The following is a 26630-nucleotide window of genomic DNA, read 5'->3' on the forward strand; positions in this document are numbered from 1 at the left end:
ATGCGTCAATAATCATGCCCAAAGATTAACCAACAAATTGCTTTATGTGTAGAATTGAAGAAGATGAATAATCTTTAACATAACTAGGCTGGGCTGAAACATTTCTGATTTTCACTCTTCTTTTTTTAAGTCAAATTTGGTGTCAAACAAAATAGCTTACCACCAACTACTGCACAAAACTTTTTGAGCTCCGCAAGTTCAGAGAAACTGAATTGGCTCCAATTTTAATGACACATTGTGAAAACAACCGATTCCCCTTTTTCAGAATATATATTTCCCCCTCACTTTAAGCTTATTTTCATATTAGTAGTATGTCGGAAGCAAAACAGACTTTTTGTACAATCAGGTTTGCATTTGATACAGTGGATTTTCTTGAGTGTTGATAAAAATAAAAAATAAAAACAAATAAAAAAATAGAATTGTGTCCTCTTTTCAATTTTGGGTTCTGATCCATCCATTGATTTTTAAAGAGGATTTCTGTTGATTTACACCAATAGTCCATCCTAATGAAATTTATTTTGCTAGTACTTCAAATGTATTATTTAAGTGTGTTCATTTTAAGTTAACAACACTTGTAACATGGCTCACAATAGTGACCAACACTAAAAAGAAGACTGGATTTACATTGCTATCACATCAAATTGATCGACTACATCACATTATTTCTTTAACAATCCTATCATGATGAATGTTGTTTTAATTCTAAGCTCACTGCGTAATGTTTTAAGCTAATTCCACAGCATATTAATGGCAAACATGTAGAATGTTTTGCTCAAGAACAGTGCACAAACTAACTCAGCAGTAACTGTTGGGAAGAGCGTTGCATTCATCATGTCTATAAAATGAATGCACACTCGAAATGAGAAACATTTTTAATTGTGACGTTTTCTTCTTACCTAAGACGGTCAATTTAGTTCCTGGTCCAAAGTATGTATTGCTGTATTGCACGTTGACGTTACCCCACGACTAAAACTCTTCCCCATGTTAAACGAAGACTAATGACATAATTATTTTTTTTAAATCATCTTTACATTACTACAACTTATTCACATTTATTATTCTATTGATTTTCCATGCCTAGATTTTTTTGGAATATGCTCATATTTTCTAGATTTAGCTCCTGAAGGCAGCCAAACACAATCATTACGTGACATAAAAAAATAATAGTAATAATAAAAAAAATTCTTACCTAGCACACTTAGCATTGCTCCACTGTCAAAGCAAAGCTCTGAAGCTTTGGTGGCACAGTGCACGTGTTCTTTGCGCCAAACCATCCAGGATGCAATTCTGCACTGAATTTTACATGCAGTATGCTGTACTCAATTTCAACTACTGTACTGGGATGATACTGATGTAAGATCATGTTTTGTGCCCTGTTCAGAGAACCTTCTAAAGCTGACTTTCCAGTTTCCTCACCCAAAACGTCCTTTTTGACACTTGAGCCTGACACTAAAAGTATTATGACAATATACGACACTATCGACGTACTCACCTAAAACTGTAAGTCTGGTCCCAGGTCCAAAGTAAACTCGCTGGCCATAGCTCGCACGGTGCTCCCGCTTGAGGCTGAATGGTTCCTTCGCTTTTCCCACTGAGACTTTTAAGTTTGGCCTCTCGTCACAATTTTACCTCTTAAAGCTAGTTTTGCTTAGCAAGCTGTAATTTGGTATACCAATCTATCATGATTAAACTGACAGAATGACTCAAAAAGCCACGCCATTACGTTTCGACATATATATGTAACTGAAACCTTGCTGCTGTTGTTACACTAATCCGAAACTCAAAAAAAAAAAAAAAAGTCTCCAGGTTTAAAAAATAAAAAAAATAAAAACTATGCAGAGGATGAAGATGCTTTAAAAAGGTCCAAAAGTAGCCTCAAAAGGTCCTTGTTTTTTCCCTTCATGAGAGTAGAACAAAAATCCACATTATGTACTAACAAAAGTGTGAGGCAAGTAAAAAGTAGACATTTGTCACACCGAGGCAAGGCAGGGAGGTTTTTGTACAGCCCCTCTACGAGCTTGTACCACCGTGTGACCCTGTTCCCACAGTGTTAGCGCTTTGTTCAAAAACACTGCACGGTTTTTGCATGTATCTGCGGCCACGAAACAGATCGTATCTTGGCGGCTCATCTGGAGAAACGTGAGAGCGACGAGTTGGGTGACGCCACCTGTGTCGAAGCTAAGAGACCATCGGGGAAGTCGGTGAGAGGGTGATGCGTCTGATGACTTTAGAACAGGGGTGTCCAAACTTTTTCCTCTGAGGGCCACATACAGAAAAATAGAAAGCTGCAAGGGCCACTGTGATTTTTTTTTGAAAGTTATTTATTAACACATTCATTGCCAGACCAGCAAAAAAAAATGCATCATTTGACGTCTTTTTCCGTCAATGGCAGTGAATGAGTTAAACATGGTAAAAATTAATGAAGCATTTCTAAATTGTTGATATAATGTACAGTTACTTATTGAAAACTGCTAACAGTCACAAGGCAAATAGTGACCCCTGTGTGGCACTATCATAGATACGCCTCTCCACTGAGCAGCAGCTGAATCCCAACTTGACATTCTGAACCACAACAAGAACAATCTGTAGTAAACAGACCACACTTAAGAACCATTAATTTAATGTGATGTTTTCACAAATTGGACCTTGACACTAAGCAACAAGTGGATGAAACTATTTTTTATTTCTGAAACTGAATTATTAGCTGCAAGGTTGTCTTTACGTAGCTAGAAATGTTTAATCCACCCTCTTTTTTTTTTTTTTTTTTTTTTAAACAGCATTGAAAAATTATTTTTAGTATTTGCCAGGGGCCGCCAAAAAATGTATGGCGGGCCGCAAATGGCCCCCGGGCCGTAGTTTGGATAGTAGATTGGTAGTTTAGAAGATGTCTCCTCGGACAAAACATTTGTAGCGAGGGGGGGAAGGGGGGAAGTGACGTAGGCCGTGAAGCACTCCATATTTGTAGTTTTTTGTGTGGCAGGGTTCCCGCCACACCCCCCCAAAGTTGCCTAGTGCCAGTAAAAGTGATACAGACCCCCTCAAACCATGACAACGGTTCCATTCAACTAGTAGTCAGTTGATCAGAAGAGTTCTGAAGATATTTTCGGAAGGCTAAAAAGTTTCATTTCAATTCTATTTAATTTAGTGTAAATTTTACAAGCGTTTCTAGAATCAAAGTGGCACCACCTGTGTTGATCATCCTCCATGAACCAAGAAGCGCTCCCGAGCGGTTAGCCCTGCTGCATTTGTTGCCTAGCAAGGCTTTTGAGAGCGCCTTGCCGTCTTAGCATGTCACCGTGTGCTAGTTGCGCAGAAGTACACACCTGTGTCTGACGCGTTGACAGTGTGAATGCTGAGAGAGCCTCTCTGCGTGTCCACACGGCTTATTTCTACGCGAGGGTCGTGCCGCTGGTACTCAGGCTCGTTGCCCACGTGGCTGAACCCGACCAGCTGAATGGGTCGGCGACCTTTGCCCTGGTGGTACCACAGCATGACGTACTGCCCGCCGTCGTCATGGCTGCACTGGAAGTCCACCCGAGATGCCGCGTGGACTATTTTGGATCCAGGTTGTTTAAAGCGTATGCCCGTGACTTGACCTGTGGGCCGAACATAGTGTGTCAACAATTATTGACAATTCAGATGTCTTTGAGAATGTTATTACTTGGAAGCAAGATGAGAAATCCAATCAGGGTGGTTGACATCGTTGTGCTGATTCAGTCGAGTCACAGTCTGAAACCGTCTCATAAGAACACAGGACAACACTTCAGCAGTCACACTGACCTTGAGAATTCGGAGCGAATCCGTCGCTGCCAGGTGCTTCGTCGCCCTCTGTTGGTTGAGGCCAATCAATAATACGGTGAAACCTCAATATTTATGGAGGTTAGGGACCAAGACCTGTTGCGAATAGCAAAAATTTCACAGCGGAAATTTGTGAGCACAGCGGCTCCTTGAGATTTAGTTTAATTTGTTCTGTGACAATGGCCGTAACTTGAATCTCAAATCATCATTTCCCATTGACAATGTTGATCCTTGATTGAAATGATGGGAATGCCAAGACTGGCAACCGGTCCAGGGTGTACCCCGCCTACTGCCCAATGCCAGCTGAGATAGGCTCCAGCACCTCCCGCGACTCTTGTGAGGAATAAGCGGTCAAGAAAATGGATGGATGGAATGCCAAGATCTTGTTTGTACCAGAGGATCGTTGTGTGGCAGTGTGAATTCAAACCTCCAAAAAAAATACAATTTTGCAATGTTTAAAAATGAACAATTACACAAACAGAATTTTGTTACACTTTGTCATTCAATTCAATGCACCATATGTTGCTCATTCTGGCGTGCAGTTTGACCACCAGGGGCAGTATTAAGGCTAATTCCTACTGAGTTCACACCTGCCTGGATGCATCAGCCAATCTTATTGCAGTGGGGCGTGACCTGCCTAGAAGTTGAGTAGGGTTCATGCAGTCGTTATCCATCCATCCATTTTCTTGACCGCTTATTCCTCATAAGAGTCGCGGGGGGTGCTGGAGCTCAGCTGGCTTTGGGCAGTGGGCGGGGTACACCCTGAACTGGTTGCCAGCCAATCAGACGAACAACCATCCACACTCACAAGCACACATTCGGAGCGCCCAATTAACCTGTCATGCATGTCTTTGGAATGTGGGAGGAGACCGGAGTACCCGGAGAAGACCCACGCAGGCACGGGGAGAACATGCAAACTCCACCCAGGAAGGCCGGAGCCTGGACTCGAACCCGAGTCCTCAGTGCAGTTGTTATTTGCAGAGAATAAAGAATACACTCCAGTATATGATGGAGTACTGTTATATTGCTTGTTTAAAGGGTGATAGCACAGCCACATACAGTAGAAGTTAATCGCCGATGTTAGCATTAGCCTTAATATAGCGGCGAGTAGGTGCTTTAAAACATGTTCTCTTTGTCTTATATACTGTATATAAACAACCTTCACACCTAAGGATAATTTAAAGTCCTCAAGAACTGAAGTGCTGAAACTCTTTTGGAATGTGGGAGGAAACTGGAGTAGCTTGAGTAAACCCACGCTAGCATGGGGAGAACAGACTTTAATCAGGAACGACAAAGACCAGATTTGAACCCCAAACCTCAGATTTGTGAGATAGAGGCGCTGACCACTCTTCCACTGTGCCACTTATAACAAATAAGACTAAAAACAAACTATACCAGTGGTATTTTGTCAACATTTTGGAAGACGTTTTGCCTTGTGAGACGATGGAGCCGGTGGCAACAGGTGTTGATTTTGATATTAAATCCAGATAAGCGAGGGTTGCCTGTTTTTTGACGGCTGAGGGGCCAATACGCAGCACCGTGCTAGCTGCGCAGAAATACACCGCAGTGTCGTTTAAGGACAGGTTGGCGATGGCCAGTTCGGACCGCTGGCGGCCATCTCCGCTGATGTTGATCTTCCCTGCCAAGTGGTCCTCGGGCTCAGGGAACTTCTGATTGAGATAACCAAGAAACTCCATCGTGCTGCCCCGACCTTGTTTGTACCAGAGGATGACGTCGTAATCTGTAATGCTGTGAGAGCAGCTAAGTTCATTGGCGGTACGTTCCCCGACTCTTTTTATTATGAACGCCGGCGTTTGGTGCACCGTTACGGCGTCTTCTGTTGCTGCTGTGGGAAGGAACACACGAAGTGTTAACTAAGCAATGCCATGTGTGTGTTTTGTTTTTTGTTTTTAAATCCTGGATGATGTTGCTGGTTCCTCACCTTCAGTCTGCAACAGGATAAGGACGAGCAAAGCGATCATGTTAGTTGCTCCACTTTGATTACCAGAAGAGGTCTGACCGATTTCTATTTATCAACAGAAACAGTACCCAAAATGCTCCTTGACTTTTGAGCTGATGTTTGGGGGTGGGCCTGTTGAGGTTAGGTGATTCTCAAAGTGTGGCATGCAGGCTCCCTCTAGTGGTATGTGAAAGAATCCCTGCCCACGTTGTGTTTGGTTGTCATTGAACTTTTACATTTCATATTTAAAGTGGAAGGTCAATCTTAAACGTTTTTTGACAATAATATATGTGACCTCACTAGTCTAAACATGACAAGCTGATTGATATTACATTTGTGGAATATGAGTTATGGAGCAAAATCCAGCCTTTTTTATCCATCTCATGGGGCAGCCATTTTGCCACTTGCTGTCGACTAAAGATGACATCACAGTTGCTCAGGGCAACAACCAATCAGAGCTCCCCTCTTTTCTGAAGCTGTGCTGTGATTGGTTGTTACCTGAGACCTGAGCAACTGTGATGTCATTTTCAGTGGACAAGTGGCAAAATGGCCACCCGCTAAGATGGATAAAAATGGCTGGATTTTGCTGCATAACTCATATTCCACTAATGCAATATTAACCAGATTACTATATTTAGTGGGGCTGCATACAACATATTGTCAAAAAAGAATATTTAGGGTTGACACATTATGTGCAATTTTCATTTAACGCATGTGCATGTGAAATCGTAGACATGCTTGAAGTGTTGTATTTGTGGGCGTGGCCTAGTGGGTGATGTCAGGAACATGGCCGATTAGCGTTGTGCCGACATTTGGGTGTTGTTCTTTTGCCAAACGTGAGAATTCGCAACGCCAGCGTTGGAGGCAGCTGCCGCAGGTGTTTGGTTGTGATATTAAACCCAGATAAGCGAGCGTTGCCAGTTTTGTGACGATTCGCGTGCCAGCCTGCAGCACCGTGCTAGCCCCGCACAAGTACACCGCGCTGTCGTTTAAGATCAGGTTGGCGATGTTCAGGTCACAATATTGGCTGGCGTCTCCGCTCAAGGTGACTTTCCCTGTCAAGTGCTCCTCGAGCAACGAGAACGTCGCACTGAGGTGCCCCAGGTACTCCATCGTTCCATCTCGGTCTTGTTTGTACCAGAGGATCACGTTGTAATCCTTGATGCTGTGCGAGCATCTTATTTCCTCGGTGTTATCCCCGAGTCTTTTTATGATGGATGTCGGTGTTTGGTGCACCATTACGGCGTTCGATGCTGCAGCTGTGGACAAGAACACACCGAGTATTAAATGATGCCACGTGTTTGTTTTTTTTCTCCGAGATGTTCCTGCTTCCTCACCTTTGGTCTGCAGTAGGATAAGTAGTAGCGTTGTCGCTATCATATTTATTAAAATTTACGAGCTTCACTTTACGGAGAGCTCAGACGCAGTCTGATTTTTCAGGAGCGGAGACACAGATTCCCTTTTATGGACAGAAAACAGTACCCAGAATGCACCTCGATTTTCGAGCTATTTGGCACCGCCCGATGCTGATTCTCAAAGTGTGCAATGGCTCCCTCCAATGGTAGGCAAAAGAATCAAATGTCAATTTCCAAGTATAATTCAGTTCTGTAGAACGGTTTGGTTTTAAACATTTAATTAGATACAATGTTTACAAAAGCTTTATGATCAATGTTGTGAGATAATATTTCAGCAGCTGTTAATTACTATGTCCACCATTATCTAATACGAGGCTTAACAGTTTAGTGCTTATATGTTGGCACTAACTTATGTTCCATATTTCAGTTTAATAGTGCTCTGCTTCTTTGACTTTAAAGCTGCACTCTTTAACAATTTGCCCCAAATATCTTTACAATGGCCATTTTATTTTTTACATTTATGACTGACTGAAACATTTTTAATTAGTAGATTAACACGTTAGTTGTTCATAACCCCTGCAAGCCTGTGGCCAATAGTTTTCAGACTGGAATCGGGTTCAAGTTTTTTTGTTTTTTTTAAATCACTCATTCACACACAAGCTCACTTCATGTAAGCCACATGGATCTCCCAGACGGAGGAGCGAACCCACGCCAACCGGCACCAAAGGCAAGTGGTGCCGGTTCCACTCCTCCCCCCCTCTGTCTGCGGGTGTGACGTCATGTGCGTGTTGTGTATGTGAAGAAGGGCGTGTGCAGTTTCACTTTTCATCAAAAGGTGGTAGTAGTAATTCAAAACAGAATTTTCTGCATTCTGTATCTTTAAGTTCCTTATTTCATTTTTCTTAAAAGACTACCTTCTCTCTTTTTGTTCGACTGTGTGCTTCCATTGCTTTTATTGTTACTGTGATTAGAGTATCTTCTTTCATGGAAAAAAAAAGAAGTATATTTCTATCTGTTTCTGTTTTGCAGCAATTAGCATTAGAATATAGCTAAGTTTCATCATTATTCACAAATCTTAGAATTGTGGGCAATTTTTTTTCATCCATTCTCTACAGTTGGGAGGCTGCATCAAAGCCTTCTGTATGCTCTAGCATAAAATAACAATAATAATAATAATTTAAAAAATGTATAACTATATCTTTGGGACACTTAATACATTTAAAATAGAACATATTTATACGTTTTTGGGAGGAAATTAGTTTTAATGGTACCATACTTTGTGTGTTATATCTATTTCTGTAACGATCAGGATCTACATTGTACATGAACATAAATTATTTTCATGTACATTATAGAGCCTGTGTATATGATATTGTTTACGGATTATTGATATATCATCATTATCATTTAGTCTATAACACATCAGCTGATTTGTTTCATTTTTTAAATGTTTTTTTTAGCCCCAAATATACTTGCACAAGTACGTAGGTATCGGCATGAGCACAAAAATTCCATATTAGTCCTTGTGACACTTCAGTGTGTCTCTTTATTTGGTTGCCTCGTTTGTTGTGTCTCTTCGTTTCCTTCTTTTACATTTTGTCATCGACACGGTAAACACCGGTCGTCGCTCGTCTTCGTCACTTCTAAGCACCTCAACGCTTCTTCTTGCCACCTCACTATGTCAAGTCACCTTGCAATTACACTGCAATTGTCATATATATATATATATATATATATATATATATATATTTATTTATTTATGATCAATGCTTTGCACTTACTAATTGATTTAGTTTGGAGCAAACCAGGCTCTTGTCTGCTCCAAAAATATTTCAAAACTATCAACTGAATCTTGCATGGTGTTTTCAAACTCTTACTTCCATCCACTAGGTGGCAATATTCCCACATGCTATTGAGACAAAGGGTACTGAAATTCAGTCTTTGGTTCCTCTGTGCAACTTCCCAGCTTCTGGTACGTCCAGTGGAATGCGGTGACATTTTTTGGATGCTTGTCAAAAAACAATTGGGCTCACCCACTTTTTTGTAACCATACGGAGACGTCCACCAAATATTCTGTCTAGGTGAAGGTGTTGAATCCGTTCTTAGTGTGCAAAGGGAGGTTTTCTGCCCCTCGGAAATGCTCTGCGATCTCGTCGAACGTCCGACCTTTGGTCTCGGGAACTCGAAACCATGTAAAGATGAAGCCAATCACAGCCAGGATCATGAAGAGGAGGTAAGAGTAGCCGCCAATGACTTTCTACGTGCGAGAGAGAGACGCAAAAGTGGTTTAAAAAAAAAAAAAAAAAAAAAACGTACAAGAAATCCTCCCCAAGATGTAGGAGTGGACACTCACCAGTAGGGGAGGAAAGAGCAGCGCCAGGAGGAACTTCCCCCCCCAGTTGAGCATACTGGCGAAGGCCATGGCGATGGACCTGCTGGGCTGGTCGAACAACTCGCCGGCGATGAACCAGGAAATGGGGCCCGGCCCGAGCTCGTACGCCGAGATCAGGCAGAACACCAGCAGGACTTGCAAGCTCCGCAGCGCAGGCACCATTTGCTGCACGACGGCAGACGCAAAAGAAAACTTTTTCAAAACAAAAAAAGATGATTTGATATGGAATGATATAAAACATTTTCTTGAGTTAGAATGCATCATGGCGTATTATCGTCAGAGCGGGATGTTTGGATGGGGTGTCCCGGCTCCCTTCTACGTGGAGAGACAAACTAGTAGGGATGTCACGATAAGGGCAATATCGTGCTATTAAAACTGTCACAATATCGTCGTCGTCATGTTCACAATATTTAAAAGGAACACATCTATTACAAAACTCAGGTTGATTTCCATTTGTGCAGATCTAGCACCCTCTAGTGGCTATTTTATTATTGCAATCTAATTTTCATTAGGGATGTTTTGGCCTTCTATGTTTAAAATCTATGCTAATTGTCAGATGAAGGGGAACCAAATTTTTTTTTGTGAAGCGATCAATGTGTGCTTGCAATACCAAGTAAGTGCCTCAATATTGTTATTAGAGATTGTAGGTGGACATTTCCCATCGCGAGATGCTGTGACTATCGCGTGACCGGTAGCGAGACTGGGAAAATCTAACATGGCGGCGCTCTGCTGCTAAAATAGAATTAGCTTTATATTTCTAATTAAACCCGAATTTAATGATTAGATAAATTCGATTTTTTTCTTTTCTAAGAAAGATCGGAAATATTATCCAGTGTGGACGACCTCGAACGTTTTATTGACGATCATTTTTATAGCTGCGCGATGGATGAGCCGGCGGCCAGTCGGGATAATCCTTCGAAAAAAAAAAGGAAAAATGACTCGTCAACAGACACGGACGATTTAGCAACCGCCGACGTATCGGTGAGTATGCTGGATTCCATAAATAAAAAACTTGACGTCCTCTGTCTTATCCGCGAGGACGTCAAAGAATTAAAGGCAAGTTTGGAATTCGTTAGCCAACAGGTAAGCGATCTCCAATGCGATAACTCCGAGCTACGCTCCTCTCTCGTCGCTGTCACAGCCGAGTTGGAGACGATTAAAAAGGAAAATAAAATGCTAAAGGAAACGGTCTTAGATGTTCAATCCCGTAGTATGCGGGAAAATCTAATATTCTCAGGTATATCCGAAAATTCTCCAGATAATCCAGAGGGTGAGATAAAAAAATTCATGACATCATCGCTAAAGATCCCACAGGAGACGGTAAATAATATCTCTTTTCACCGTGTACACCGGCTCGGAGCTCGTAAGGGCAATAAGCCCCGTCCTATTATTGCTAAGTTCGAACATTTTAAACATAAAGAATTGGTAAAAAGTAAAGGACGGGAGCTCAAAGGGACATCTTTCGGGATGAATGATCAATTCCCAAGAGAGATAAACGAGCGGCGAAAAGTACTGTTTCCTATCATGAAACAAAATAGACAGGAGGGTAAACGGACTTCGATGGTCGTTGATAAATTATATATCGACGGCCAGCTATTCCGAAACCCAACCTCGACCCCTTGGCTGTTCTAACTGACAATTGGTAGAGCCGAGCATTGTGTGATTATTTGACGTAGGTATATGTATATGTATGTGTATGTATATGTGTATATATGTATATATATGTATATGTATATGTATGTATATGTATGGATAATGGGTTACGAAATAGAATATGAATTTATATTATGCATAGGCTATAAAGTAATAATAATAATAATAATAATAATATAGAAATATATTCTTAAAAAAATAAATTAATAATAATAATAATAATCTCGCTTAGGTCACCATTTACTGGTGTATTGTTATGTTGAATCCCCCACAGATTTCCTTCACACTCACTTCCCCCCACGTTTCTTCACTATTATACTTATCTACTTGCTATCTCTCTCTTTATATAAATTATATAAATTGCCTAATTACTCTTTTGCTATCCTACAATATGTTAATATTAATAAGCAGCTTATATAGATGTATACATAAGACTGAGTCTATATTGCTTGTATGCAGAAATTAGCTCTGGTCTCCTGGAATGTGTGTGGCGCTCGCTCCCAGGCAAAAAGAATAAAAATTTTAGACCATCTCTCAAAATTTAAGGCAGATATTTGTCTCCTACAAGAAACCCACTTACAAAAATCAGAAGAAAAATTATTTATAGATAAAAATTTTAGTCAAGTTTACTCTGCCTCCTATAATAGTAGACAAAGAGGTGTCTCTATACTTATACATAAGAATTTATTCTTTACTCTAAATAATATAGTAACAGATTTAGAGGGCCGATATATTATTATCCAGGTAACTATATTTAATAAAGTATATACAATTGGTAATTTATATGCCCCAAATAATGATGACCCTGATTTTTTCCATGAATTTTTCTCTCGGTTACTCGATTTAGCAACAAATTCTACTATTATTATTGGAGGTGATTTTAACACGGTCTTGAACCCGTTAATAGATCGTTCTAATAATACGATATATACAAGGCGATTACGATCCGCTAAAGTAATAGATGAGTATATGGAGGATTTTGGCCTCAGCGATGGCTGGAGACTTCAAAACCCAACTAAGAAGGAATTTACTTTCTTCTCTGCTGTGCACCGATCATTCTCAAGAATTGATTTTTTCCTTACAAATAATTCTATTGTTGATAAAACTGCTATAAAAATACATTCTATAATTATAAGTGATCATGCACCAGTCTCCCTCACTCTACAAATTGACTCTACCTTTAAACCTCCCCCGATATGGCGTTTTAACATCTCATTACTGAAAGACGTAGAGTTTGATAAAATTATTAGAAGGGAGTGGGCAGATTTTTTGGAAATAAATGACTCTCCAAATATATCTCCATCTCTTCTCTGGGAAGCAGGGAAAGCGGTAATTAGAGGGAAAATTATATCATATTCAACTTATAAAAAGAAACAGGATCAAAAATTAGAAAAATACCTGGAAGATAAAATTAAACAACTAACGGATGAATATGTATTAAACCCAAATAATCAAATATGGATAGAACTACAGAATATAAAAATACAGTTAGATAACATGTTATCTAAAAAGACAGAGTTTATAATACAACAGTTGAGATATAATAATTTTGAACATAATAATAAATCAGGTAAATTCCTGGCAAATCAACTTCAACGGAATCGGGAAAAATCTCTTATAACGGCTATTAAAGATATAAATGGTGAATGCACACAATCACCAGAAGAAATTAACCATATTTTTTATAACTATTATCGAAATCTATACACAGAAATTAATAGACCTAACCCTGAATATATTGAGGAATTCCTAAACAGCTTAAATATACCTCAGTTATCTATTGAACATAAAGATATTCTCGATACCCCGCTTACTATAGATGAGTTGTATCGTGCTTTAGACAGTATGCCTAATGGCAGAGCACCTGGTCCAGACGGCTTTCCGGCTATATTTTTTAAACATTTCTGGTTAATGTTTGCTCCATTATTTCTAAGAGTAGTAACTGAAATTAAAAGTAAAGGTGATATACGTCAAGATATGAATATAGCAGCAATTAAACTTTTATTAAAGCCAGAAAAAGACCCTACCCTCCCGTCAAGTTACCGACCGATATCACTAATTAATACCGATATTAAAATTATCGCTAAGGCCTTGGCATCTCGATTAGAGACGGTAATCTCGACAATTATTCATAGTGATCAAACAGGTTTTATTAAAGGTCGTCATTCTACTAATAATATTAGGAGACTCTTTAACTTGATTAGTATGTCACAGCGGCATGATAAAAAGGCAGTTGTTATTTCGCTGGATGCAGAAAAAGCATTCGATAAAGTTAACTGGTCCTTCCTCTTTGCTGTCTTAAATAAATTCGGCTTCGGGGAGTCATTCATTCAATGGGTCTCAATATTATATGATTCTCCTAAAGCTACAGTTACTACTAATGGGATTACATCACAGAGTTTTACTTTACAAAGGGGAACAAGACAAGGGTGCCCAATTTCTCCTTTATTATTTGCTATATTTATTGAGCCGCTTGCATTAGCTATACGTCAGGATAGACGGATCCAAGGAATCCACTCCGGGACAATAGAACATAAAATTAATCTATATGCCGATGATATATTACTCTATTTAGAAGAACCTGCTATTTCGCTAGGGGAAGCATTTAAATTAATAACTAAATTCTCTCACTTATCAGATTACTCTATTAACTGGACAAAATCAACATTATTACCTATTACAGAAAATTCATGGAATCCTACAAGTCAGGATCCACACTACTCCTTTCCTACAGGTAATTTAAAATACTTAGGTGTTAAAATTTCACCTAAGTTAACTGAATTAACTTCTTTAAATTTTTCACCATTATTGGATAGTATCCGTAGTGACCTGGAACGCTGGAATAATCTTCCGATCTCTTTAATAGGACGGATAGCTACTATAAAAATGAAAGTTTTACCAAAGATTAATTATTTATTTTCAATGATTCCATTTAAACCTACGTCTAACTGGTTCCAATCGCTGGACTCTGCTATCATAAAATTCTATTGGAATAAAAAAAAAGCCAAAATTAGTCTATCTACTCTTCAGGAAAGTAAATCTAAAGGAGGTTTAGAGGCACCAAACTTTATGTACTATTATCTAGCTAATCAACTACAATATCTTGTGCTATGGACACAACCCAACAGAGATACTAACTGTTGGTTGGAATTGGAGCAGAAGGATTGTAATAATCTTAGACTGTCAGATTTACTCTTTATTACAAAATCAATAAGACGACATAATTGTTTTAAAAACCCAATGATAGCCGCCACCCTGACTGCCTGGTGGAAGGCATTAGAAATTACAAACTCCCAATTGGCGCCCTGTGGGCTCTCTCCCATTTGGCATAACCCCGACTTTCAACTTAATAATCAGTCGTTCCATTTAAGCCTATGGGAGCAGAAAGGAATTACACACCTTCATCATCTTTTCTCAGATAATAAGTTTATATCATATACAAACTTGGTCCAGAAATATGAAATAAAAAAGGGAAATTTCTTACATTATCTGCAAGTTAAAAATATGGTTAAGAAACAAATCCCAACACTTCAAGATACGCTCCAACTGCCTGTCTTAGCTAAAGATATTATAAAGCTTTCTCCAACAACAATAAAGAAAATATCAAAAATATATAAGTTATTTTTATACACAAATAAAACGTATTTACCGACTTTAAAATGGGAAAAAGACTTGTCTATAGTTCCGGAACCAGACTTTTGGACCCAAATCTGTGAAAATGTATTTAAAATGACCAAACAGACAAATTTGCAACTTATCCAATATAAGATACTTCATAGAACATATATTACACAATATATGATGAAAAAAATGGGACTCTCTGACTCCGACATTTGTCTCCAGTGCTCACAAAACACTGCCGATACTTATCTTCATGCTTTATGGTCATGTACTCCAGTGCTGCATTTCTGGACTAAAATCTTGGAAAAGCTCGCTGATATATTAAACTGTAGGCTTCCTTTATCTCCAAGACTGTGTTTACTAGGTGACTTAACAATAACTGAGCGACCATGTAAACAATCTCAATCTATATTTATAGCCCTTACTATTGCTAAAAAAATAATCCTTGTCAATTGGAAAAATAAACAATCTCTAAATATCGACCACTGGTTAAACTTACTAATAAATTATATCTCAATGGAAAAAATCTCTGCCTTAAATAAAAATCAAGTATCAAGATTTAAACAAATATGGTCTATGTACATAGAATATTTTAATCTCAATTTGGCAACTTAATCCTGCCAAGATTCTGCCTGTTAACGAGAGCCACCACATCGTTACAACTTCTGTTTTCGCTGCTCCTGTATTTGGTATTTTGTATCTGATTGTTTTTATTTTTATATAGTCAGGAACCTAGTTGCTGCTAGTGGGCTCGAGCATACCACACTATACGACACTATACTCAATAACTCCTTAAGATCTATTTCTAGTGGGCACTAAGCATCAACACTTGGTGTTACTGCATGCTAATTAGTCAATTTTCTTGACGCCGTCCCCTGTGGTCGGGCGGGGGTGGTTCTGCCCCCCCCCCCCCCCCCCCCCGTTGTCTGCTCGGTGGCGGTTGCGTCTTGGCCGCTCCCTGGGCCCCCTGTGGGGTGCGGTGTTGGGGTGCTTCCCCTGGTGCCCGGGGCGGTGCCGTCCCGGCGCGGTCCGCTGCTCCGTGCCCGGCGGCGCGGTTCGGGGTGGGTGGGCCTCCGGTGTGCCCCGTGGTTCCCTCTCCCCTCCCCCTTCCTCCCCCCCGTCGCCTCTCCCTCCTCGCCTCCTCCCGCCCATCCTCCTCTGCCTCCCGGTCCCTTTTCCCTTGTCGCCCTCCCTCCTCCTCTCCCCCCCCGCCTCCTGCCCTGCAGCCGCCCTTTCGCCTTCTTGTCGTCTTCTCCCCGCTTCCCCCGCCCCCCCCCCCCCCCTTCCCTGTCTGCCCTGCGGCCCCTCCCCCTCCCTCTCCCTGGGCCTGGGGCTCCCTCCCCGGCCCGGGCGTCGGGCTCCGGGGGCCGGGCGAGGGTTTGGGGCCTGCCCCGCTCCGGTATAACTCCTGGTGCCCCGGGCGGGCCCCGGTGGCTGGTGGGCTGTCCGGTAGCCCTGCTGCGCTGGCTGTCCGCCCATTGTGGTGCCGGGTGGATGAGGTGGGGGGCGGCGGGGGGTGGGGGTGCTGGGGGGCGGGCGTGCCACCTACACCCGCCGGGTTGGGTGAGGCCCCGCTGGTCGCTCCTCTTACTCACTTCACTAGCTTGCACTATACACTTTGTAAATATACACATAGGGCACACAACACATTTCTTGGTGGGGTGGGGAAGGGTGGAAACACCGTCTTCACCCTTCAACTCCCCTCCAATTTTAATGCACCTCACGTCCAAGGGGAGGGGTGAGTTGGGGCGGGGAGCCATCAGAGGGGATGGACTGCAGTGCCTGGCAGCGCTGTGGTCCCCCCCATTTGTGTCCCTGCCCCACCACTTTGTCCCTCCATTCCCTTTTTTAATGCACCACACATATACATATTCATTTTTTGGGGGGGGATACGGGTGTGTCGGAGTAGGGGAAATTTTTTCCCTCTGCTCCGACTCACCTGCTCCCAATTTTAATGCACCACACGCACACACTTGTATATACACTGGGTGGGGCCACATTCACGGTGTAAGGGTAGAGCTCGCCAGTCGGCGAGCTGGCGGACTCAGTAACAGGGTTAGGTGTCACTTGTACTCTGGCGTGACGACCGGGGCCTCTCCCCACCGGGCTCGGTGTTCTGGTGTCCCGCCTTCTCCCCTGGTGCTTCCTCCTCTGCTTCCCCCCTCCCGCCGCGGTGCAAATCTCGCGCGGCTGGAGGTGGGGTGGGCACATCTTCCCTCTCTGCGCTGCTGCCCGGTGCCGGTTTCCGGGGGGGGGTGGGGGGTTCTCGCGGGGGGCCGGGTTCGCGGGGGGGGGGGGTGGCGGCCGTCGGGGGGGGGCGGCTTGTTTGGGGGGGGGGTGGAGGTATGGGTGGGTGGGGGGTTGGGTGCTGGGGGTCGGGGTGTGTTCGGGGGTTTGGGGGTCGGGGGTGGTGGGGCCTGGGTCGTGGTGGATGGCGGGTTTGGGTGGGGTGCGGGGGGGTCGTGGGGGGATGGGGGCTGGGGACCGGTGGGGCGCTGTGGGGGCCCGCTGGGCCTCGTTCTGCGGCCTTGGGCTCGGGGGTGTGGGCCGGGGCTGGGGCGGGGGTGTTCCGGGTATCTGGGTCGGCTCGCTGACCGGTGTCCGCTCGGGTGGCTTGGGGGTGGCCTTGGTGCTGCCGCGGCCTGGGGATTTCGGGGGGGGTGGGGGGGGGGGGGGTGCTCGCTTTGCTGGACCGCGGTTGACGGCTTCTCTCTTTGGTGGTGGTCCTTATGCATGCCAGATCCGTCGCACCAGCATCTACTGAAACTCAACAGAAGTACCCTCTCCCTCCCACAGCCCCTTGAATCAGTTGGTGCTGGTGTCTGTGGTTCTCACTTTTCTTTATCTATCCTTCCCTCCTTCCTCTCTTTAGTTTTTCCTCTGGTCACTTGAGATCTTAATTTATTAGAAGTATGAGGTTTCTGGGGTTGGCATAAGACTCCGGTTTTGTAACCACGCAGGAGGGGTCTTGTTGGTGCTGGACTTCACTTTGATGGATTGGATGTACTGGCTTCTATTGATCTCACTCTGCCTTATCGATCCTTCCCTCCTTCCTCTCTTTAGTTTTTCCTCTGGGCTCTTGAGATCTCGCTAAATTTGCTGGAATTTAGAGGCTTCCGGGGTTGGCGTAAGACTTTGATTTTGTAATCATGGGGAAGGCAGGAAGTGTTTGGTCGGTGCTGGATGTCACTTTGATTTACCTTTCTTTTCTCTTTATTTCTTTTTTTTCTGACCTTTTCTCTGGTCTCCTGACCATTTAAATCTCACGACTCTGGCAAGATTCTGAAGTACCTGGTTAAGGCGAAGGGTAATGGGATATTTATAAGGTTTTAGGTGAATGAATGAGTATAAATTTATACGTATTTGCACGCACGCACGCAAACGCACGCAAACGCACACACGCAAACGCACGCACGCACGCAAACGCACGCACGCAAACGCACGCACACATACACACACACAAAAAAAAAAAAAAAAAAAGAAAAAAAAAAAAAAAAAAAAAAAAAAAAAGGAAAAGAGCAATGATGACAAGACGTTGAATCGGTAAGACTACCGAATGAACAATTCTGAGCTCTTCAAAAAAAAAAAAAAAAAAAAAAAAAAAAAAAAAAAAAAAAAAAAAAAAAGAGATTGTAGGTGGTTTATATGGATTGCTGTTATGTACAAAACCACAATATTGTAAATATTTTTTGTAAATATCGCCAACGCCCCCACAATATTGTGATAATTATCGTATCGTGACCATCATATCGTGATAATATCATATCGTGATGTTTGGATATCGTTACATCCCTACAAACTAGCTTAGCGCTAGCTAGGACGAGGCTACGTAACGGGGATCGGTTTAAAATGCACAGTAAATTTTGCTCAAAACAGTCTTGTTTGGTCCCACTCTAAACAGAGTCAAATTTACAATTGGAAGAGAGTAAAACATTCAGTTTAAAGTATATTTACTGTGTATGAGAAAATTTGCCGATACCATGACAACAAGTACTAGTAATTTTTCTCCACTCAGAAATTTTAAGTACATTTTTTTTTAGTTTATTAAAAATAAAAAATAAAAAAAAGGATTGAGGAACAAACTCATGACCTTCAGCTTGAGAGACTGCCACTCTACCACCTGAGCCATGCCACTCCTACTGTTTGCTAATATCCAAAAACGAGACCAAAAATGACTTGGAGCTACAAAGATTCCAACTGACTAACACACAGTAGGTGCGGCACGGCTCAGGGAGTAGATTGGCTGTCTCACAACCTGAAGTGGTGGGTTTGTGCCTCAACCCTTGAGTGACTTGATTTTTATTTTTGCTTTTTTTAATTATATAAACTAGTAAAATTTAGTCTAAATCTCTCCTGGCAACATTTACTTAAAATACTGAGTGAAAAATATTTAACAGATTTTTTTTTTCCATGGGATAGTCAAATTTTCTCATACACAGTAAAAATACATTGAGTAAAATGTACTCTGAATATTTTACTCTTATAAGTGTAAATTTTACTCTGCGAGTGGAACAAAATTGACTGTGTGCGACCAAAGATAAAACAACATTCGAGAGTTCTGTCATCGGCGCACGATCCTTGTGGTTAAAGTTATTGGTTCTAGATTACCGTCCAAAAAGAACAATTCCAAAAACTGAAGCTCACCACCACCAAATCCACGACGGTCATCAGGAGGTTGCACACGGCGATGATGACGAAGCCGATCAGGAGCAGTCGCCTCCTTCCGGCCTTTTCCATCAGGAAGAACTGAAGATGGAAAAAAAGGAGAAGGTGACAAAGCGACTGGAAAAGCACTTGAAGTGTTTGTGGCGATTTGAAGCGACGTGGACTCACCGCCACCAAAGTGAAGATCACGTTGACGGCCCCCACGCCTAAAGTCAGATACTTGGCCTCCTCGAAATTAGCCTGGAACATGCTGGTGGAATAATTGATGATCTGCAAAGACGGCGGAGATTCAAGTTAGGATCTCAAGCTGGGGTTTGGGTTTCAAAGGAGGCTTTCAGTTCGCATTTCAAACGTGTATTTTTTTTAAAATATATATATATATATTTTTTATTCTTTTTTATTTTATTATTGCATTTTATTTTTATATTATTATATATATTTATTATTATTTTTGTATTATTATTATAATATTTTAAACTACAGTTTAGGTTTGAAATTGTGGCTTCAAGACGGGAATGGGGTTCAAAACAAAGGTTTCGGTGTGAAATGGACGTCAATCGTTACCGCGTTGAATCCTGACAGCTGGCTGCTCAGGGTGACAAAGAGGACGATGACGATTGGCTGCTTGTAGCTTCGCTTCTGGAAAAATGCCAAGACGCCGACGGACGCTTGAGTGTGAGCGGCCTCGCTTTTCATCTCCTCCAGCTCGGCCAGCACCCCCTCGGGACTCCCTCGCAGCCTGAGCAGGGCTGCGGGACGCTCGCAATGGCATTAGTTAGACTGTCAGTGTGGTCACTATAGAATATTTCTAGAATCGATTAATCGATTGATTATTCAATCGATTAATCTGATTCATTTTAATTTTACATTAAAGTGTATTACAAGAGAATTTTCCCCCCTGATGGTGGTTGTGGTTATTTCATACTTCATATTTGTGTAGCGATAAAAAAAATAAAAAAATAAAAAAAAGGAGATTGTTGTTGTACTGTGTTGTTTTCCAAAGTAAATTTGCAAATGTCTTATTTTGATTTAACACAGATGATACATCTTCTTTCATGAAGGACTACAGAAATCAGTGAACGAGATGTGCAATTTCTGGAGAAATTGCGTGGGAATGCTGAAAGCTGAACGCTAAGATTTGAATGCATGTGGAATGCTTATGAAGTAAATGGAGAGATAAATTATGAAATTATGACCTCCTGGTTACTGGGCAATGCACTTCACCAACTGTGCCACTCAGCAGTGTCAGACACCTGATAATAAGTTATATGTATGGAAGTGGACGTGGACAGTGATACTTAGAAAGAGCCTATCCCATTGAAAATGAATGGGGAAAAGTTGATATTAAACGTTTAAAATTGTGCAAATACTGTAAGTAAATGTGGAATCAGGCGATTATATACCCCGGGAGGCGTCAATTTTTGAAGGTAGTTGAAATTTGAACAGTGTAAATTGGAAGTATTATGTGGGAGTTGTTACGCGGGAAAAATGTGTGGAAAATACAAATCACGATAACATATGTGGGAATGCTTCAGCATTCCCACAATTACTGTTGATATGCTAAAGTCAGAGAATTTGGACTAGTTGAAATAAAAAAAATGTCTCCAAATTATTACTCGATTATTAAAATAGATGTCAATTAATTTGATAACTGATTACTTGTCAATTGATCAATTAATTTTGACAGCTCTACTGTCAGAAAAAAAGGGGTCAGGTACGATTTTGTTCGACACTTTTGGTGATGTACACGACAGGGATCACAATATATGTCCTGGGTACAGATAAGTAATATTTGTGATTAGATAAGATATGTAAGGTAATGTTCCAAAGTGACAAAGGGGCCATGACGGTACCTTTTTGTTATATAAGGAATCAAACAAGTGCTACAGACTTCAAACGAACTGTCAACAATTATTGTGAGAGGGGAAAAAAACAATATTGCTGCTGTGTGTGTATTTTTCGGCCATTCTTTGGTTCCCAGAATGCAGTCCAAATGATTTCAAACTTTCAAACTAGGGTTACGGTTTCAAATTAGAATTGCAAGACTGGGATAGGGTTTAAATGATTCAAGCTAGGGAAAGGGTTTTAAGTAGGGGGTTACAAATATGAGTTGGTGTTTCAAGCAAAGGTTAGAGATTCAAACTAGGATTTTGGTTTCAAAATATGGTTTCAAATCTGGGTCAGGGTTTCAAATTGGGGTACTGTTTTAAATTGAGAGGTTCAAGCAAATGTTAGGGTTTTTTGAGATTCAAATTATGGATAAGGGTTAGGGTTTCACACTAGTGTCATGGTTTTAAATTATGCTCCAAGTCACAATTAGGGTTTCAAATTAAGTATTAAAAGCAGAGTTAGGATTTAGTAGATAAATTAAAGCTAACCCTTAGACTATAAAGTTAGGGTTTCAAACTATGCTCATGATTTTCAAATGAAGGTTTCAAGTCTGTAAGTTTTCTGGTCTGAAGTTGGGTTAAGGTTTTGGACTTTCAAGTTAGGGTTTCCCCACCAGCGTCGGCCATGCCCTCTTGCCCTTTGTTAATGAGCAGGTATCGAGGGCTCTCAGGGCAGAAAGGCAGGAAGAGGTACTGCACCAGCGCCGGGATCAGGGACAGGGACAGCATTATGGGCCACAGCTCCTCCGTGCCCAGCATGGTCTCCAGTCCCGACACCTGCAACGAGCCTGGTAAAAACCCTTCATCTTGTCTCGTCTCTATGGCAACGGCGCCGCCGGCTTCGTCCTCCTCACCATCCCCAGCAGGATCCCCGAGGCAAAGGCCACCTGGTTGAGGGTGGCGAAGGCGCCCCTCAGCACGGTGGGCGACACCTCCTGGATGTAGAGCGGATTGAGGCTCATCACCAGGCCGCAGAAGAGACCGAACAGCAGCCTGCCCAGGATCAGAGTCTCAAACGACCGGATGAATTTGGACACCACCATCAGGGACGCGCCCGCCACCGACAGGAAGTTGACGAACAGGATGGAGTTACGACTGGAGAGGGCGAGATGAAGATTTAATTGACGTGTATCGGAGACTTAACGGAACAAGTTATTTTCATCCTCACCGTCCATAAGAGTCTGCCAGGTATTTGACCCCCAGGCAGCCCAGCAGGGCCCCAAAGTCCTTGATGCTGACTGAGAGGGACCACAGCAGGGTGAGGCTGTCGTCCGGCATGCTTTCGTTGTATCGGTCCCTCCAGGTCTGGTTGAAGAACCCTTCGATGATCTGAAACCCGGACACGCTGCGATTGGTCCGGGAAAGCCGTTTTCTAGTTTGGTGGGGTCTGTCTTACCTTAGCGGGCGCATTGACGTTCCCCGTGTGGTAGCCCACCTGCAGCGAGCCCAGAATGGCCGCCAACACCGAGGTCAGGAGCAAGAACGTCAGGTGGCACTGGAACAGATGGCGAAAAGCATGACGGGGAAGTTGTCAGTCAGTTTTGAATGTTGTCAAGCAAAAGGTAAGTGTCTTAAGAGTAGGGTTTTAAAACAGGGTTAGGGTTTCAAATTGGTGTTTGCAGGATTGGTTATTTTCAAATTAGACTGTCAAGCCTAAAGTTTCAGGATTTCAAGGCAATATTAGGGTTTCAAGTTAGGATTAGGGTTTTAAGTTCAGGTTTTGAGCCAGTGTTATGGTTTCAAGTGCCAGTTGGGAGCTCAAGTTTGGGTTTCAAGCAACGGTTTGGGTGTAAAATTAAAGTTTCGAAAGAGCGAACTTAAAATCAGGCTTTCAAGCCTGGGTTGGGGTTTTAAAGCCAGAATTGGGCTTTCACGTCAGGGTTAGGCTTCCATATTACGGTTTTAAGATTGGGTTAAGGCTTTTCAATTAAGGTTTCAAGACTGGGTTAGAGTTTTTAATTGTGGTTTAAAGGCAGCGTTAGGGTTTCAAGAAAAGGTTAGAGTTTAAAAACGGGGATTCAAAGCTGGGTTATGGTTTCAAGGCCACGTTCAGATTTCAAACAATAAAATTATGGTGTGAATCCAAAGTTAGGGATTCATATTAGGGCTTTGAGCCAGTGATAGCATTTCAAATTAGGGTCTCAAGCCTGGGTTTGGGATTCTGAAATATGGCTTCAATGCAGGTTTAAAGGACTAGTTAGGCTTTGTTATCAAGGTTTCAATACCCAAGTTAGGGTTTCAAATCAGAGTTTCAAGGGGGTTTAGGATTTCAAAATATAGTTGGAAGCTAATGTTGGGATTCCAAGCCGGAGTTGGGGTTTAAAATGACGATGCTTGGTATGCACATAGTAGCAGAGGACAGTACAGTACAGGTTAAAGGTGCTGTCAAGTATTTTCACACAGTGTTAACATGTTGACTTCGTATTTACATCAAGCAAGTGTTAGTGTTCAGCTCTGGCGTGTTTGGAGGGTGAAGAAGAAGAAGAAGAAGACACAAACCTCCAGTATGGCCATTTGTCAGCTTCAGATTAGCTTCGTCTCGCTCCGGGTGATCGATGCATTTATTTACTGCTGAGGAACAAACACAACATCACAATTGCCATTCAAAGACCTCCACCAAGGAACAATCCTTGGGTCCCCATACTGTCATGGTCTGGGTTGGGTTTTGGTTAGTTTTTTATTTTACTTTTGTGCCGGTTCAGGTTTAGTTTGGGTTTCGTCTTTTTGAAGTTTCAGTCATGATCTGTGTTTTGTTTTGTTGTCCTGGTGTGCCTCCCAAGTCTTGTCAAGTATTGTCATGTCCACCTGTGTTTGCCTTCCCTTCCTCATGTGTCAACCAATCAGCATCCTCTCCCACTTGTGTCTCGCCCAGCTGTGTCTAATTGTCAATTAGTATGTGTGTGTGTATTTAGTATCTTGTCTCCCCTCTGTCCGCGTCGATTCATTGTTGTTTTCACCCAGTCATACTGCTGTTTTTTTGCCTTGTTGTTTTGGGTTTCGCTTTGGTTTTGGTTTAATTAAATTCCCTTCTGACGTCACCTCTGCCCCCTCGCCCCGCTTCTCTGCGTTTGGGTCCACAACCTCACCTAAAACTTGTCACGTGCGAAGTGGACTGTATCGGCCAACCATAGCCCTGGTTTGAAACCTTAACCCAAAGCTGAAACCCAAAACAAGCCTTCAAAAGTGAACTTGAAATGCCAACTTGCTCTTGAAACTTTTAACTCTGGCTTGAAACATTAACTTCAAACCCTCACACAGGTCTCAAACCCAATTTGAAATCCTAACCCAGTTTTGAAATCATAATTTAAAAAAAAAAAAAAAAAAAAAAGCCCACCGTCAAAACTAACAAGTCTTGAAAACTCAACCCAAACTTCCAAACTTTGAAACCTTAAATAAACTAACTAACTTGAAACCCTCATTTAAAACCGTAACATAGGTCGCAACCCTTAAGTTGAAGCTTTAACGCTGTCTTTAAACCTTAATATAAAACCCCAAACCATGACAGGTGTAAAAAGTACAACTTGAACCCAAACCGAGTTTTGAAATCCTAATTTTAAGCAATCGCTAACCCTGACTTGAAACCCTAATTTGCAGTCTTAACCCTGACCTGTAACTCTAGCTTAGTCTTAAATACCTAACCCAGAAAAGGGGTTAACCCTTAACCCAAGAAAAACGACTCAATCACTCAACTAGACAAAAACAAATATACGAAAAAAGTGACTACTCACCTGTACTGCCAGGTAAAGCTTGTCCAAGGCAATCACAATGGAAAGTAAGTATACACCTCTTCTTATTTACCATCCCCGACCCGTTGCCATCCTGATCCCGTGCGATTCAAGTGCAAGTGTGCACTCCACCCCTGAAACCATCCGCGTGCACAAATAGAGCAAAAACACACAGAAACACACCTCCCGGACCAGTTAGTCCACTGACGAAGTCGCACGCAGCCGCTGAATTTGCGGCCGTCCTGATAAAAATAACAGCCGCGGGCCTCCCGGGACGCTTTCCCATGTAACGGCTGAGCCCAAACATGGTTTCAGGGGCTGACCCGGGATCAGTCAACTTGTTCTGCTGCCGCTTTGGTGTTCCGTTTGCAGCCGATTCCAAGACTTTTTGGCGATGAGCCATACAAGACACGCGCTCGATTGTTTGCGTAGATGCGGACGATGTTGATCATATGAAGATTTTATTGACGACTTGCATCTTTCTAGGAAATGAAACTGCTGACGTTAGAATGAGTGGGCTGAACACGTTAGCGGCTAATGCTAATTATATTAACACGAGCCCGTCTGCTAAAATACTCGATCGCGTCGGTCGTTCGCGTCTTCATCCGTAACGATTTAGTCAAGCCGTTTCAAAGTGTAAAAAAAAAAAACTTGCCGATGCGTGTCTGGAACATGAACTTCGACCTCGCCCAAGCCGGGGTAACTCTGTGACCCCTGCGCAGGTTCTCACCGACCCTGACCCCCCCCCCCCCCCCCCCCCCCCCCCCCAGGCGGTGTTAATGGCCCTTTACAATTACTCCTCACGGCGCGTCATGTGGTTTTAAGTGTTTCAATGCACACAACCAGCGTAGCGTATCCCAGCTGCCTTTGGGCGGCAGTAGAGAAAAAAAAATTATCAACCATTTTGGACAAAAGGGTAGAAGTCATTGTTGATATTACAAAAATATAAAATAATACCAAATGTTACACAGAAAAGATAAAAATATTAGCAGAAAAATAGAAAAAAAATGTGAACATTGTTTTATTTATTACATCACGAATGGCTCTAATTTTGGAAAATCAATTCTTCTTAACTCTACAAACATAAAATAAATTTTGTAGGCAGTAAATGATTTAGTTTATTAATGAAAGTAAAACGTGTTGTAATATTTTAACGGGATACGTCACTTATTTAGCCCATTATAGCAATAAAAAGTTAATATTTTGTCTATAATTAATTTGATACTTTCATTATTTTTCACGTACAATTAGTACCTTTAAAAACACATTTTGCAACTTGCTGTTTTCTAGGTTTGGTCATGTGACATTCACAAGCTGAGCTGTGATTGGTTACCTGAGCCCTTGTGATGTCATTTTCAGTCGACGGCAAGTTGCACAATGTGTTTTTAAAAGGTACTAATTGTACATAAAAAATAATGAAAATATCAAATTTATTAGAGGCAAAATATTGATGTTTGACTGACAAAAAATAAGTAAAGTATCCCTTTAAGTGTGACACAAACAATTGACATGAACAAAGACGAGATGAAAATAATTCCATAATTCTAAATTCAATAATCTTAAATGTAAATT

The 26630-nt window shown here is 41.9% G+C and overlaps 2 protein-coding genes across 5 annotated transcripts in view; both read right to left on the reverse strand.

Moving 5' to 3' along the window:
• LOC144031804 (uncharacterized) overlaps positions 1–7213 on the reverse strand; it is a 10800-nt gene extending 3587 nt beyond the window's left edge. The window contains exons 1-5 of the mRNA XM_077539230.1: positions 7096–7213; positions 6527–7017; positions 5741–5747; positions 5231–5644; positions 3324–3596 (exon numbers count right to left, since the gene is read on the reverse strand). Coding sequence (XP_077395356.1) covers positions 3324–3596; positions 5231–5644; positions 5741–5747; positions 6527–7017; positions 7096–7138 — 1228 coding nt within the window. The 5' untranslated portion in view covers positions 7139–7213. The remainder of the gene's footprint in view (positions 1–3323; positions 3597–5230; positions 5645–5740; positions 5748–6526; positions 7018–7095) is intronic.
• Positions 7214–8636: 1423 nt separating this feature from the next.
• Positions 8637–25783, reverse strand: slc2a1c (solute carrier family 2 member 1c). Of its 4 annotated transcripts, none has more exons than XM_077539103.1 (11): positions 25062–25783; positions 23833–23901; positions 22730–22828; positions 22502–22662; positions 22188–22428; positions 21948–22110; positions 20009–20193; positions 19613–19714; positions 19424–19525; positions 9467–9670; positions 8637–9370 (listed from the first exon to the last, which is right to left on the reverse strand). In XM_077539103.1, the coding sequence occupies exons 2-11, from the start codon at positions 23845–23847 to the stop codon at positions 9191–9193; spliced, it is 1452 nt and encodes a 483-aa protein (XP_077395229.1). In that variant the 5' UTR covers positions 23848–23901; positions 25062–25783; the 3' UTR covers positions 8637–9190. The 4 variants fall into 4 exon arrangements, with proteins under 4 accessions (XP_077395229.1, XP_077395230.1, XP_077395228.1 ...); XM_077539104.1 differs by having other exon boundaries at positions 23833–23904; XM_077539102.1 differs by lacking the exon at positions 25062–25783 and adding an exon at positions 24020–24986.
• Between the last annotated feature and the right edge of the window lie 847 nt (positions 25784–26630).

Source organism: Festucalex cinctus, chromosome 12, assembly GCF_051991245.1.
Source record: "Festucalex cinctus isolate MCC-2025b chromosome 12, RoL_Fcin_1.0, whole genome shotgun sequence".
Taxonomy (NCBI): Eukaryota; Metazoa; Chordata; class Actinopteri; order Syngnathiformes; family Syngnathidae; genus Festucalex; species Festucalex cinctus.